The 12,811-nt window shown below is 49.4% G+C and overlaps 8 protein-coding genes across 8 annotated transcripts; 3 read left to right on the forward strand and 5 right to left on the reverse strand.

Moving 5' to 3' along the window:
* The first annotated feature begins 198 nt into the window (after positions 1-198).
* On the forward strand, positions 199-2,594 carry BDW43DRAFT_274032 (uncharacterized protein). The gene is made up of 9 exons (XM_032041690.1): positions 199-1,078; positions 1,136-1,181; positions 1,239-1,398; positions 1,475-1,585; positions 1,650-1,687; positions 1,741-1,795; positions 1,853-1,867; positions 1,927-1,977; positions 2,053-2,594. The coding sequence occupies exons 1-9, from the start codon at positions 923-925 to the stop codon at positions 2,528-2,530; spliced, it is 1,110 nt and encodes a 369-aa protein (XP_031901220.1). The 5' UTR covers positions 199-922; the 3' UTR covers positions 2,531-2,594.
* A 15-nt stretch (positions 2,595-2,609) lies between these two features.
* Positions 2,610-3,602, reverse strand: BDW43DRAFT_274033 (uncharacterized protein). Its single transcript, XM_032041691.1, has one exon. The coding sequence runs from the start codon at positions 3,177-3,179 to the stop codon at positions 2,898-2,900; it is 282 nt and encodes a 93-aa protein (XP_031901221.1). The 5' UTR covers positions 3,180-3,602; the 3' UTR covers positions 2,610-2,897.
* Position 3,603: 1 nt separating this feature from the next.
* Positions 3,604-4,880, forward strand: BDW43DRAFT_274034 (Hsp20/alpha crystallin family protein). Its single transcript, XM_032041692.1, has one exon. It carries the CDS (start codon positions 3,669-3,671, stop codon positions 4,224-4,226), a length of 558 nt encoding a protein of 185 aa, XP_031901222.1. The 5' UTR covers positions 3,604-3,668; the 3' UTR covers positions 4,227-4,880.
* Positions 4,881-5,777: 897 nt separating this feature from the next.
* BDW43DRAFT_299734 (uncharacterized protein) lies at positions 5,778-7,504 on the reverse strand (the record flags this gene model as incomplete). The annotated part of the gene is made up of 7 exons (XM_032044771.1): positions 5,778-5,798; positions 5,840-6,051; positions 6,153-6,334; positions 6,387-6,668; positions 6,725-6,819; positions 6,885-7,349; positions 7,397-7,504. The coding sequence occupies 7 exons, from the start codon at positions 7,502-7,504 to the stop codon at positions 5,778-5,780; spliced, it is 1,365 nt and encodes a 454-aa protein (XP_031901223.1).
* Positions 7,505-7,959: 455 nt separating this feature from the next.
* On the reverse strand, positions 7,960-8,556 carry BDW43DRAFT_310401 (fungal specific transcription factor domain-containing protein; the record flags this gene model as incomplete). The annotated part of the gene is made up of 1 exon (XM_032046931.1): positions 7,960-8,556. One exon carries the CDS (start codon positions 8,554-8,556, stop codon positions 7,960-7,962), a length of 597 nt encoding a protein of 198 aa, XP_031901224.1.
* Positions 8,557-9,244: 688 nt separating this feature from the next.
* Positions 9,245-9,722, reverse strand: BDW43DRAFT_274035 (uncharacterized protein; the record flags this gene model as incomplete). Its single annotated transcript, XM_032041693.1, has 1 exon — positions 9,245-9,722. A coding segment is annotated over exon 1 (155 nt), but the record flags the coding sequence as incomplete, so codon positions are not given.
* A 972-nt stretch (positions 9,723-10,694) lies between these two features.
* BDW43DRAFT_310402 (cupin domain-containing protein) lies at positions 10,695-11,225 on the forward strand (the record flags this gene model as incomplete). Its single annotated transcript, XM_032046932.1, has 1 exon — positions 10,695-11,225. The coding sequence occupies one exon, from the start codon at positions 10,695-10,697 to the stop codon at positions 11,223-11,225; it is 531 nt and encodes a 176-aa protein (XP_031901226.1).
* Positions 11,226-11,682: 457 nt separating this feature from the next.
* On the reverse strand, positions 11,683-12,682 carry BDW43DRAFT_310403 (Pyruvate/Phosphoenolpyruvate kinase-like domain-containing protein; the record flags this gene model as incomplete). Its single annotated transcript, XM_032046933.1, has 5 exons — positions 11,683-11,841; positions 11,903-12,088; positions 12,130-12,229; positions 12,298-12,350; positions 12,410-12,682. The coding sequence occupies 5 exons, from the start codon at positions 12,680-12,682 to the stop codon at positions 11,683-11,685; spliced, it is 771 nt and encodes a 256-aa protein (XP_031901227.1).
* Positions 12,683-12,811: the final 129 nt, after the last annotated feature.

Here is a 12,811-nt window from a genome sequence, read left to right on the forward strand (position 1 = left end):
GAAGTCCAATGAAGTCTGTGGTTCTGGCCCGCGTCTTTGGGTTAATGGACACTTCGGCCCACATGGCGCCATGATGGTGGTTTTACACTTTCGCCTTTAACTACAGCTGAGCTGACCCAATTAATAAGAGGTTTGCTATTACTTGTGGGGAATTCATGGATCCTTCGGCCGTTCCAGTCGATTTGTGTATACGAAATCCGCTGATCAGGGGTCTCGACGTTCCGTTGGTCTGGTTATTCCCCACTGGAACCCGTATACGACCCAGTAGCAAAAAGTCGAGGCTTCTCTTGTGGTTGGGCATCGGCCGTCAGTCAGGCATGGTCTCAAGAATTGCCATTAACTCGCGCTCTTATCCCTGGTTAGGATAATCAATCGCCTTCCGAGCAGAACTCCCTCCCTGAAATGTGAATTGGTACACGGTCTCGGGAGCAACCGGGGCTAATGATCTCCTAACACGGCTTGTGGTTGTTTGCTAGCTGCGCTGTCCATGAAATAACGAGAGCCTTAACGGCTAGCACCTGCGTAACCCTATCGAAAGATGTTGGGGGTCGGGTGTCTATGGAGTGGATCTCGGAGTCCCAGCCGCGACAATGGATCTTTGCAGCTCCCAAACAGGCAGTTGATAAGTCGAAGCGGATCTTGTCCGGCTGAGAATAAGGTTCCTCGATCGTAGACCACTTTCTAAATCCGTGGAGATCGGAATGGTCATCCCTTATAACTTTTGTTACTGTAGGTTTCTCCATTTTTGGGACCACTCATTCCCAGATGTCAATCTCCTCAACTTTGTTCGCCCGCTTTCGGTACTGCATCTCTTATATCATGCTTGCAGCTGCTTGATCCCTGATCTTAGGCTAATTAATGCACACCTTCGCCTGCTTTCGTCCACACGCCCCATTAGGGTCTTGCGCCTTTGCCGTTCGCCATGGCAGATCTTGGCTTTTACAGTGACAAGTCATTTCTCCCTGAACAATGGGCGGAGTTTGGCTTCGGCGTTCTGATTATATTCGTCCGTATGGGTGTCCGGATTCGTACCGTCGGTCTCAGAGGCTTTCAGGGCGATGATTACTTCGCATTTCTGGTAAGATGGGCTTCTCTCGCCTTCCCAGTGTCCAGGAGTATTGAATTTATCCGCTAGGCGATAGCACTCTTAACAATGGATGGTGTAACAGTACACCTCTCATGTAAGAACCGCCATTCCTTTAAAAGTTGGTGTCATCCTTCGCTAAAAGTCCACAAAGACGTACTAGGGACCAATCTAGAAATACCGCACGCTCTACATAATCAACTCACTCCGGAACAATATTCCTCAGTAGTAGCAGGCTCCAAGGCGGAGCTCGCTGCCTGGTACTCTTATACCGCCCTCATTTGGGTTATGAAAGCCAAGATGCTATTTCTATAGTAAGGACTGGCCCTTCTTTCACGTACTCTGCTTCGGCTGGGGAGACTAACGCGAAGTCTCGGGTTTGTGAAATAGCAAGCGCTTAACCCTGGGATTATGGCAGTCTCGGGTCATCAAATGGCTCGCGATCTTATGCGGGATTACCTATCTTGCCGTGTTCCTAACGGTGACTTTTGGCTGCTTTCCGTACGAGCCTTTAAAGACCCTGTTTTCTGCTATAGATCTCTCGGTGCTGACCTCTGGGCCCTAGCATCTCGAACAACTGGAGAGTGTATCCTCCTCCCTCGAGTAAGGAATTGACCCGCTCTGGGGTCTGCATTATGTTAACGTTTGTCTTCCAGAGCAATGTGGGCTTAAGATCCAAAACGTTATAGTCACATGCGTCTTGAATGTCTCGTATGGATATCATCTAACCTCACAAGTATACAATCAAGCTGACCAGTTTTGGGATAGGACCGATTTTGCTTTGTAAGGAAACTACGCGCTCGTGGAATGTATATCCTGTACTTACGTGAGGTCATATCTAGGCTTTTCATTCCAATCCCCCTATTGTGGCGAGTGAAAACATCCTTCTCAAGGTAGTCTACAACCCACTGACATGAAAGCTGGGTCTAGAATGAGAATCAGTGCTGACTTACTCTGCGTATCGCTAGGAAACTCGTCATCGCAGTCTTCCTTAGTTCCGGCATCTTCGTCATCACCGCCTCGATTATCCGAACCTCGCTCACCCTGGTTGCCGAACCGTCTAGTATCACCGTTAACCGATGGGGAATCCGCGAGACCTTTGTCGGGGTCGCGACAGTCAACCTCCCCATTTTGCGCCCGCTATTTACCAAGAGATTCTGGAGACCGGGTTACGTGGAGGAAGGCTCCAGCGGGCACCCATACGGCTACCAAGGAGGATCAGAGTCGTATAACATGACGACACGGACAAAGAAGAGTACCCGGCGAGACAGCATGACGGCGATCAATGAGTCCAGTCAGGATGGCGGCTACGATGTCTATGTGAGCACCAGTTATAACGTGAAGGTTGAGCAGAAGGATACCGGCAAAGCCGAATCCACAGACAGCCAGCAGTTCGGACTCCACCCCAGCAGCGTGTGGGAGATCGATAAGAAGTCGATGGTTTGAACTCGGGCTACGTTTTGGCCTCGTTTCATGTCGGTTACACTAGTGATCGATTGTAAACCATATTATATTAATTTATTATATTTTTTTCCTTCCTTCCTTCCCTTATTTTCCTCCTAAAAAAGTGGATTGGGGTGATAACCTTATACCCCTTTTACATAGACTGGAGTAGATGTAGAGGAAGGATACTTTCAATCGGTAGCTTTATTACTATTTTTTTTAATGTCCATTTGTCTCAAATAATAGATCGGCCAAAATGCCGATCTCACGAATCACTCAAGAAGTGGTAGAGGTAGAATTAATTTTTTCCACAACTGAAACAGGACAGGATCGCGAGCACCGTGGATTAGGGTTACAACGGAGCCAACGTTCAATCGTAAGAGGACACCAGTACTTCATACTCTAGCCGTTCTGTAGCAAGAATGCCTATTGGAAGACTATCTGGTGGAGCCTTGAGTTCATCTTTGAGGTGTATCGAAGAGGGATCTTCCTGTTGGTCCACAAGTCTTGAGATCGGGATCGGCACCGACAAGAGCGCATCGAGGATACGCGTGTGGCCAACCAGGAGACGCAAGTCGCGGTCGGCATGGGAGGATTCCTCATCTAGCTTTTTCTGGCAGACGCGGAGAAGGTTCTGATGACTTCCGTCCATTGATGTGGGTTGCGAGGCCTTATAGAATTTTCACACTCTGCATGATTATTCTGTTGCTTACTCTGCGGGGGATGATCTACCTGCCCCCGTTCTTTTTATAATGATTCTGTACAGTCAGATGCTTTCTTCCATTCAATGCAGGAGAACATCGGAAGTACCGACCGATGCCGGCTAGACCTAGTCGCTCCTGGGATCAGGATATCCGGGTTGACGCTGTCGCCAATGGTTGCTCTCAGAGCTTTCTCCGCAGAACCAAAGGCACTGCGAACTCAAAACCCCAAACGCCAGTTCGAATGGTCTCGCCACTGCCAAACGTTCTAGACGGGAGTAGATGCTCCTAGAGTCCAACCCCAAGGGGGCTTCCCTGACCAGCATGCGCCACTCGGTGGCGTGATTAAAAACCGTTCAACCATGTGCGGTGACTCCGACCTTTGTGCTCGTCTCCCTTATACAAGGCAGCTACCCAGCACTGTATATACATATTCCAAAATGGCCTATCGTAGTAACTTCAACACACTATCACATCGTGTCCCCAGCCTCCTCGCCGTCACCACCAAGCGGCAAGTCCAACCATGCATCTCGTCAAGGTACGCGACAGCCAGATCAATGGCCCTGATGCCCCATATGCACCGAGGCCCCTCCGCCATAAAACGTCTCCTGGATGACTACGATCGCTATCTATCAGGCCATGCCCTTGACCCTCACCCTCGGGCCTACGCGCCGACCTTCGACATGCGAGAATCGAAGGAGGCCTACGAGCTGGAGGGGGAGCTCCCTGGCGTGAAGCAGAGCGACGTCGACATCGAGTACATCGATACGCACACCATCGTTATCAAGGGACACACGGAGCGGGCCTCGCAGTTGGATGAGGGGTCCTGGTGGATATCCGAACGGTCAACGGGGGATTTCCGTCGGTCATTCAGCTTCCCATCCACTGTGGATCCTGAAAATACTCGGGCGCGACTAAGAGATGGGGTGCTTTCGGTGACGATTCCGAAGGTAGGTTCGACTTGGGAGGCGAAGAAGGTGAAGGTGGAGGATGAGTGATGGAGCAGGAGGAATGTAAGCTTGGGATAGTGTTGGGATTGACACTTGAGACACTTTTTCTGCCTGATTCTTTGCTTTGAGGCCATTCTGCGGTTCTTTATAAGTCGATCCCTTCGCTTGCTCTGTTTCTTCCTCGTGGACACCGAAAATGGCCTCGTCGTCAAGGTGGGAGAACTGAAATTTTACACACCGTTCGGAGCTTTGGTGTTTGGGCTTTTCTTTCTTTCTTCTTCTTTTTTTTTTATTTGAATGGGAGTTGATTGAACGGGGGAAAAAGTCGAAGTTTTTATTTTATATTTTATATCCTCTATATAATGAATATCTGAAGTCTATGTTAGAAGAGGTTCAGGTATACTACATGAACATCGAAATGGCCAATGTACTCATCCCTTGCGTCGCAAAAATAATGCAGTTCTGCATATTTGGTCTATATTACAAGTACATGTTTGCTCTCATAGTACAAGAGTTGTGACCCATTTTCTTGTTCTGGTAAATATGACGCCACCGGGTGCTATACAGGCTCATTCCCGGCAAAGCTATCCAGCGCGTAGCGTAAAGCATCTCCCACCCAACGAGAGGCAGGCTAAGGGGATTGTGGTAACAGACACCTTTGGGACTTCCATCTCACGATTTGGGTCATTCCCCTCATGCGACTTGAGCGAATTAACTGGGCGAATTAAAGTTGCGGGCTGAACCCTCCCTCACTTCCCCTATAAAGGGATGAAAGGCGATCTCCTCAAAAGAGGTCGAGGAAATCACCTTCCGGTATTCTACCGGATTAATCAATAGCATACTATAGATGATGGATCTGGCAGAGACAGAGAATACAACTCCAAAGACTCCCTCGACAATTCATCTCCAAGTCCGCGTTCTGGTGGCCATCTGCGCTCTGGTATATGTTGTCACAGCCATCTGGTTGGTAACTGTTCCGATAAACCCTGACGTAGCATAGCATAACACTATGTCATCGGCTGATGATCGTACGCGCAGAACTAATCGTTAAGATCTACTAATAGGATCCTCTTGAGAAGCTACTATATCACCACTCTGCATCTGGACCTTAGCACCATCTTAGACCCGTCCTTCTCGGCGCCCACAGCTACAGAGGAAGAGAGACGACTCAATCTGCTGGAGCGCGTCGCGCCTACTAAGCCATTTAATAGTTGGTGGAGATCCGTACAAACCGAACGAGATCCCCTAAAAGCGTATGACCGAATCTTTGACTGGTAAGTCCATCCCATTCCCGCGTTGATATCTCATGTTGATGAGCCATCGGCATTCGGATTGACAACATCTTAGCGCGATTTGTCTGGAGCCGGTTGCTAAAACTAGCCCGATTCACACTCTGTCATGTCGCCATGTCTTTCATAGCCACTGCTTGGAAACATGGTTCTTGAATTATCATTACACCTGCCCCTTGTGTCAGAAGCCCTTCCATGTGCAGGTGCAAAATCACCCTGATCATGCGGTGTAAGAAGATCTGAATGCAAATACATCTATCTATGATTGAGCAGAAACTATACTACATAGTTCAAACACAGCTCGCATAGCTTATTGTAACTTGAAATACCCCTACACAGCCCATGTGATGTGAATAAGCCCTGGGGGTCAACCTCCCTGTGAATATCTCTCAGCCTCTGCAGATTTGCCTTTCCATAGCCGAGAAAGGGGTCCTGGCCCGGACTTGCATAATTGATATAGAGCCAAGGACGATGTTTTCCGGCATTTTTGGTGGCAGCAGTAGATCTTTCCACCCATTTCCGCGCGAAAGCATTCATCTGAGCATCATCCTGGGCGTTTTCCCATAATGCAGTTAACAGCACAACTACAGTATAGTTAGCATGTGTCTATTTGGCAAACCTGCTACGTTAGAGCGAAGTGGAGGTAATTTTTATATACCGGTCAGTCGTCCATTGGCCGCTATACCGGTAGCACTGCCTCCTCTGTCTTTCTGAGCGCGAATAGCAGCCTCATACAGAGGTTGGATAACCAGATTCGGATAGAACCCAGGACTCTTCTTGATCGACTGTATTTCTTCCGCCATGATACCCTGAAGTTGTCTTTCGAGATCATCGGACGGATAGTAGGTAATAGTAGCGAACAGATTCCTATGACCAGTTAGCTCCAGATCATCGATTTCCACTGCCCACGAATTCATACCGACCACCAGGCGGCGTTGCCGTAGCACCCTCAACACTGAGCCGACTATTCCAGTCGATGCGAACAGTACTCGACTCATACGGGATCTGATTTAGATCCTTAAACGGCGCCGGAGTCAATACCGGGAGGGAATATTCCTGTGAAACCGCAAGAGAGAAATCATCTATCCGTTGGTCGTACCCAAAGCTATAATAAAACGCCATAGCCGTATCATTCTTCCAATCCGTCGTCAGCCAGAAAGCTCCTTTCACGATGACATCCCTTTTATCAGCAGTGTATGTCCTAGATCCACCAAGCATCGGCCCCTGCGGGACAGCCTTCATCGTAAAATGCGTGACAATCCAAAATTATTCATCCCACCCCTCAGCGCAAAGTACAAATCCGGCTGCGTCGCCTGATTCACAATCGCAACAGTACTATTCGGCAAAACGAGCTACATCAAACTGACCCCTCATAGCATTAAATATAACCTGGTGAAACAAGTATATTTTGGCTTACCTCATACTCCAAAACATTGTCCACAGCAAGTTCATACCGAGGCGAGAGATGCGAAACCCCCCGGCTGAGAACGAACCCGGCCAGCCCTACATCCGCGACTCGGCCCCCGAGCGTGGTAAGATTGTACTTTTCCAGGCCGTGGTAGATGCTCAGGAGGGCGTGACCAGCTCCAAGTTTGACTGTCTTTCGATCGGGCGAAGGCTCGATGGCTTTCATCTTTTGCATGTCGATTGTGTTGCCGCTCGCGGAGACGGAGTCGTCTGGGTCTCGGGCGTGGGCGCCGCCTTTTAAGGTGAATCGGCAGGAGATATTGGTTATGGTGTTTAGGGTGGCTGAGACGTTGGCGGGTGAGGAGGGTCGGATCCAGCAGGCCGAGAGGGTTTCTTGTTTTGCATCCCAGACTGTTATGTTGGGGTTACCGGGAAAGTAGGTATTTGGGGGGAATGTGTCTCGCAGAAGGGAACACTGCACTGGGTTAGAAGGCTGTTCACATTGAATGTTAGTGTACGCACAGCTTGGATGCATTCGGGCGAAGTGGGATTGCTTCCTGGATTGGCTATAGCGATGGCTGGGAGGCAGCCCGGGAGAGCCGTGATGAATACCGAATAAAATCCTGCCATTGGTCGTAGGGTATGATTTGTACTAGCAAGATTGACTCGATAAGGCATACCAGGGGGATTCGACAGGCTTATATATCAAGTCACCCCCTATAACACATCTCAGTTAATATGCAACCAGCTTACAATGGAGACCAGGGGTCAATTCCTAGACAGTGTACGTGACGCAGAGGTTAAAATGATGAACATAAGCTATGTTAATGCAACATGCTGATGCTCACATATTGTTGAATCCGAGACTCTTGCGCCATGTGGGTCGATGTAAGCGATATGCAGCGATTATGCAAGGCTAAGAGATATCCAGCGGAGAACAGGGCTTTTCACTACAACAGCAGGATCTCCATTATCTTGACAATCCGTGTGTCCCACCTAGGAAGTATTGTTGACAGGGATAGCCCTTAACGCTAGATAGAGTCTATCAACTTGTCTTTTGCCTACAGGTGTACTTTGCCACTAGCTCAAAGGTTCCAGTTAATAGTATCCATCCAACCCACGCCCTCCATACCCAAAGCCGGACTTGCAATATCGAAACTCAGATCCTGAAAAAAGCCCTGAAAAGGCACATCTGAGGGTCTCCCGGACGAACCATTCACTTCACTATCAGAAAGATACATATCCGTCACATTTCGCCACAATTGTCGAAACGCCAAACTGTATTCCATCACAGCCGGGCTAAGATGCTTATGCGCACTAAAGGCCGACATAGCTTGGTACCAGGAATCTGAAACCATGGGCGCGAAAACATCCGCCCGTAGCATCGCCGCAATCAAGATCTGCGATGCAGCATAGAGATAGAAGACGCGGTACCACCAAGGCAAGATCCCAATGGCGGCGCTTGACCGGTAGTTGTCGCACACTAAGGTGATGAGCTTCTTGGCGCTTTCGACACAAAGCATGGCGCAGCCTTGTAGGATGTGGTCACCCAGTCGGCGGTCGACTGGGGTAGGATGTCCTTCAGCTGGCGAATAACCACGACAAAAGCGGGATAACATGGGCCTGAAGAGTAGTACGCGAGCGTGTGTGAGTCTTGAGCAACGGGAATCAGCAACTACCATTGTGGAATACCTTGTCAAGTAGGAGGCTTTTACATACCAAAGTCGAAATACAATAGATCATTCAGTCGAGCTGTCACCGGTGGGCTATTGGATGAAACTGAACGACGTATATAATTTAGCCAAACGCTCGTCGAACTGCATTGCAACTCCTGGATCGATTTGTTGGGTCAACTGAGACTGACCCAGTCTTGTTGCATCACAACTAGTGTTGAGCGCATGTAGCAGCATTATCTGGCCCGTTAGATCATCGAGCTCTTGCCATATAGAAGATAGATGGATGGCGACTCCATCATGCGCTCTGCTAAATTACGGCCGCCCCGTGGAATACTAATCAACGAGAACGAAGTAACCAACGGGATAGATAAAGCACGTCCAAGAGTCCACGACAAGCTCCTACATTGTGATCAGCAGGAAGATGTTAGACTGTGGGAAGGATAGCTTGTTCAATACCTCTCCATAAACACGGAGTATTGTCAAACCTTTTGTTTCAGCACCCTGTCACTTCTACAGCAGCAAGAGATTGTCGGACAGATGGAGGCCAAGGCTCTGTCCTATCCGCATCGCTGAGTCTAAAGCCATCCAAGTTTGGTGAGCTTGCTTGTACACCGCAGGTACTGCGCTATGAGGAGCAAGCATTGAACAAGTTCAAGTGACCCGGCTTCCCAGAGAATGACCTCCAGACGCAGGACAGAATATGAACGCAAAAAGAATGTGCTGCTAGATTCATTTCTCTGTTCTGGTAGGATAGATCCCTGTAGCTGAGTGAATATTGCACATATGGCGTGCAGAGTACTGATGAAGATCCGTTCATCGCAGCCAACGTCACTTCCCGAGAACAGGGCTTGATAGGAGTGAAAAAAGCGTTCCTAGTCAAGAAGCGGTTCAAAAGGCTCCATATGCCGCCAGTAAAAGATTACCAGTCCATCCGTTTGCTTGCGCGGTGGTAATACATTATCCGCGTGAACGTAACTACCATCGAGGGCTTGTCGAGTGCAAATCGATCCGAACAATGGCGCATCTACCATTGGAATCCGTAAGCACTTTTGGCCGGAAGGGAGCTCAAGTTTTGCATCAATGGCTGCTTGAACATTGGAGACAAAGGCGCCGGGACGGCCGCCGAGCCCAATTCTTGCGTCTTCAACAACATCCTGCTGTGCTGATTCCGCATACGATGAACCGGCAGGAGTCGGCTGACTCGAGGGCACAACACCGGCTTTGTTTTGGGGAGCTAATATGATGCCGTGGGTGTGAGAGCAACGAGTATAGGTACAAGTTTGTCTGAGATCATCCCTTTTTCGACATCTACCACACGCTGCAAACGCGGTTCGTCAGCTCCCGAGGACCTGAGCCCAAATACATAAGGGTATTTCAGCACCTGGACGAACTCCATCACATTTGACTTTGCAGCGACGACAAGTAGCACACGCAACAGCCGCCTTATATCTCCCTGGCAGTACCCTCGGCGCGGGTGGAATATCGGATATCGTCCCGTGAAGACCGTCCAAGTCTGAAGTAATGAGAAGGAGACGTCCCCTTCAACCAACTCATAACCCACAGAGGCCAATAAATTGTCGTTCCGCGCTCCCAAGTTGGCATCCCGAGCGGTTCGAGAAGAATATCGGGGTCTGTAATAAGGAAGCTGAGACGAAACTTTATTAATAGCTAGGTCAGTCACTGATGAGGGAAAGGTCGCTTGGCCATTACCGGCTTTGACGGTGAGTTTGAATTATTAAGCCGAAGGAATGATGCCCAAATATCTCGGGAATAGGAATCGCATGTAAGTGGCTCATCCGTGTAAACTGGACGGAGGGATACAGCTTCTAAACCGAGTGTGGTATAGACTTGGCCCCTCTAGCCCAATTAGCCGCGGGGTTTTCGAGTGAGGTTGGAGTTGCCTTCCAAAGGCATTGAGAGTAGTACAACAAAGACGATATTGTTGGCTAAGAATGTGTAATTGTACGACCCGCTAACGACCTGAGGGGCGAAGCTGCATGGCCTTATACATATAAGCCACGCTCCCACTTCATTTGGGCCTATGGTTCTCACTCAGCGATAATATCCTGTGATTGTCTGTAGCTCTACGCCTCATTTCCTTTCATTTCACAGCCAGTATTATCAATCCAGACAAAACTGCGAGAATGACCGCTAGCTCCTTCCTAGCCCCCAACCGCTACATCACAGATAACAACGATGATGGCGACTCCTTCTTCTCTACTGCATTATCAACCAATATACCAGTTGCCGATGGTATCCCGGGCGTCGTCCAAAGACTCGCATACACCACAGAGCCGCCTCCGGTGCAGCTCAGCGACGAGGCCGACCTCCAGTCCTACCAAAATGCCCTGAACGAGAAGCCCGCTCTGGTGAAATCCAACGGCGGCTCGAACTTCTGGTATCTCGACATGCCTCCAGGCTTGGAAAGCCCCATGCATCGTACCGTGAGCGTGGACATCGTCATCTTGCTGAAAGGGGAACTGGAGCTCACACTGTCGAGCAACGATACCCGTATAATCAAGCCCGGCGATATGGTGCTCCAGAGATCTACGCTGCATAAGTGGAGAAACACGAGTGATACTGAGTGGGTGCGCATATTTGCTGTCATGACTGGATGTCAGCAGGTGAAGACCAAGAACGCTGGGGAGCTTGGCGAGTCGTTCCTAGCTTATTAGTACTAGGCTGGGATCGGCAACTAAACTTCGGTGCATGAGTAGCGCTCATTTTTATTGAGGCTGTTTCGATCGTGGGTCGCTTAGTCTGTCAGAAGCTAGACGACAGTCAGTATTTCTAGGGTACTGACTCGCCCGAAGGTGGGTGTCACTGAAGAAGTTTATGTCTCGGGATAGGTGAATTTCATATATACACATGAATCTTTTTACATCTAGATATGTAGACTGCGATGGTTACCCCCCGCCTTGAGGTACGAGCAGGTTGAATTTTGATCCAGCCTTCTATAAAAACTCGCATTTGGTCCGTAATTGCAGTTTTCCGGCGCGGCACAGAGGCATTGACACTATTGAATACTATATCCTCTTATTGACCATTGCGCTCTCAAGCCGCGATTAAGATGGGTATTCTTGAGCCTACCAGACTCTCAGGGAAACCCAAAGCACCACAACACATACCTGCTCATTTCAGAGTAAGGGTCTCTTTCGAAGCGGCTAAGTCCCCCATCAACTCTCCCAGTTTCAGCGTATCAGCTGCTGTGATGCACATTGCCGTTTTCGACGCAACCTTGCGTAGCTCGTCTCCCTTTGCCAACGTGATACCAGCATGTGGCTTATTGTGCTTTTCAACAGTAGCGCGATAGAGCACAACAGCCTCCAACCACTCGGGCTCAGAGCCGTACATGACAGGAGTCCCTGACACGAGCATCTAAAGCCCCCAGCCAAACGGCGTCGATTTCCGGAACCTCGGTAAGAATAGCATCCAGATTCTGAATAGCCTCTAGTGATTCAATTTGAATTATGACGGCTGCCTGGCCGTTCAGAGGGTATCGGTCAGGCCCGCCAAATATCGGAATGGCGGTGCAGACCTGCTGCCGTTATTCCTTCTGCCGAATTTGACTGCGCTGACGATAGGTTTGGCCTGCTCCACGGTTTCGACGTAAGGAGCCACGATCGAGGCACCAGCACCGAGCGCGTAAGCGATCATGGCCTCGTTGTGCCCCGGCACTCTGGTGGTCCGGTAGGTCAGCCGGGGCAACCTACATTCAAACTGGGAGCAAATGCTGGCGCAACTCACCGCACAAATGGAATTGTGCGTCCGTTGCTCATGAAGGCTGTCTCATGAACCATCTGCGCACAGATGTTAGGATTCCACATAGTTTATGTGGGTGGCATACAATGGTATGTACAATGGACATACCGTAGTCCGTTTCGACGTTCATCGCGCTATGTTCCCAGTCAAACCCCATGGGTGCCAGCCATCGCGTAATAGGTACCGCCAGACCGGCATAGTAGCCGATAAGAGACGGGATCCGCTTCATGTGAGCATCTTGAATTGCCTGGCGAGCCCGATGCGGCTGAAACTGGGATGAAGCCATGTAATCTCTCATATCGCCATATCGGCGGCCGTTGCCAGTATTATGATGGCTCTCTAAGCCTGTCGATCTCGCTGTAGATGTCATTTTTGATTATAGACCCTCGCCCGGCTTACTTTGGAAAGCGATAGGTTTCTATCTTGTGCATTCGGGAAAGGAAATACATATACATAGTCACAAATTAGACTTTGTGGTTAATGGAGAGAATTCGATTAT

The sequence above is a fragment of the Aspergillus alliaceus genome (genome assembly GCF_009176365.1).
Source record: "Aspergillus alliaceus strain CBS 536.65 unplaced genomic scaffold BDW43scaffold_17, whole genome shotgun sequence".
Lineage (NCBI taxonomy): Eukaryota > Fungi > Ascomycota > Eurotiomycetes > Eurotiales > Aspergillaceae > Aspergillus > Aspergillus alliaceus.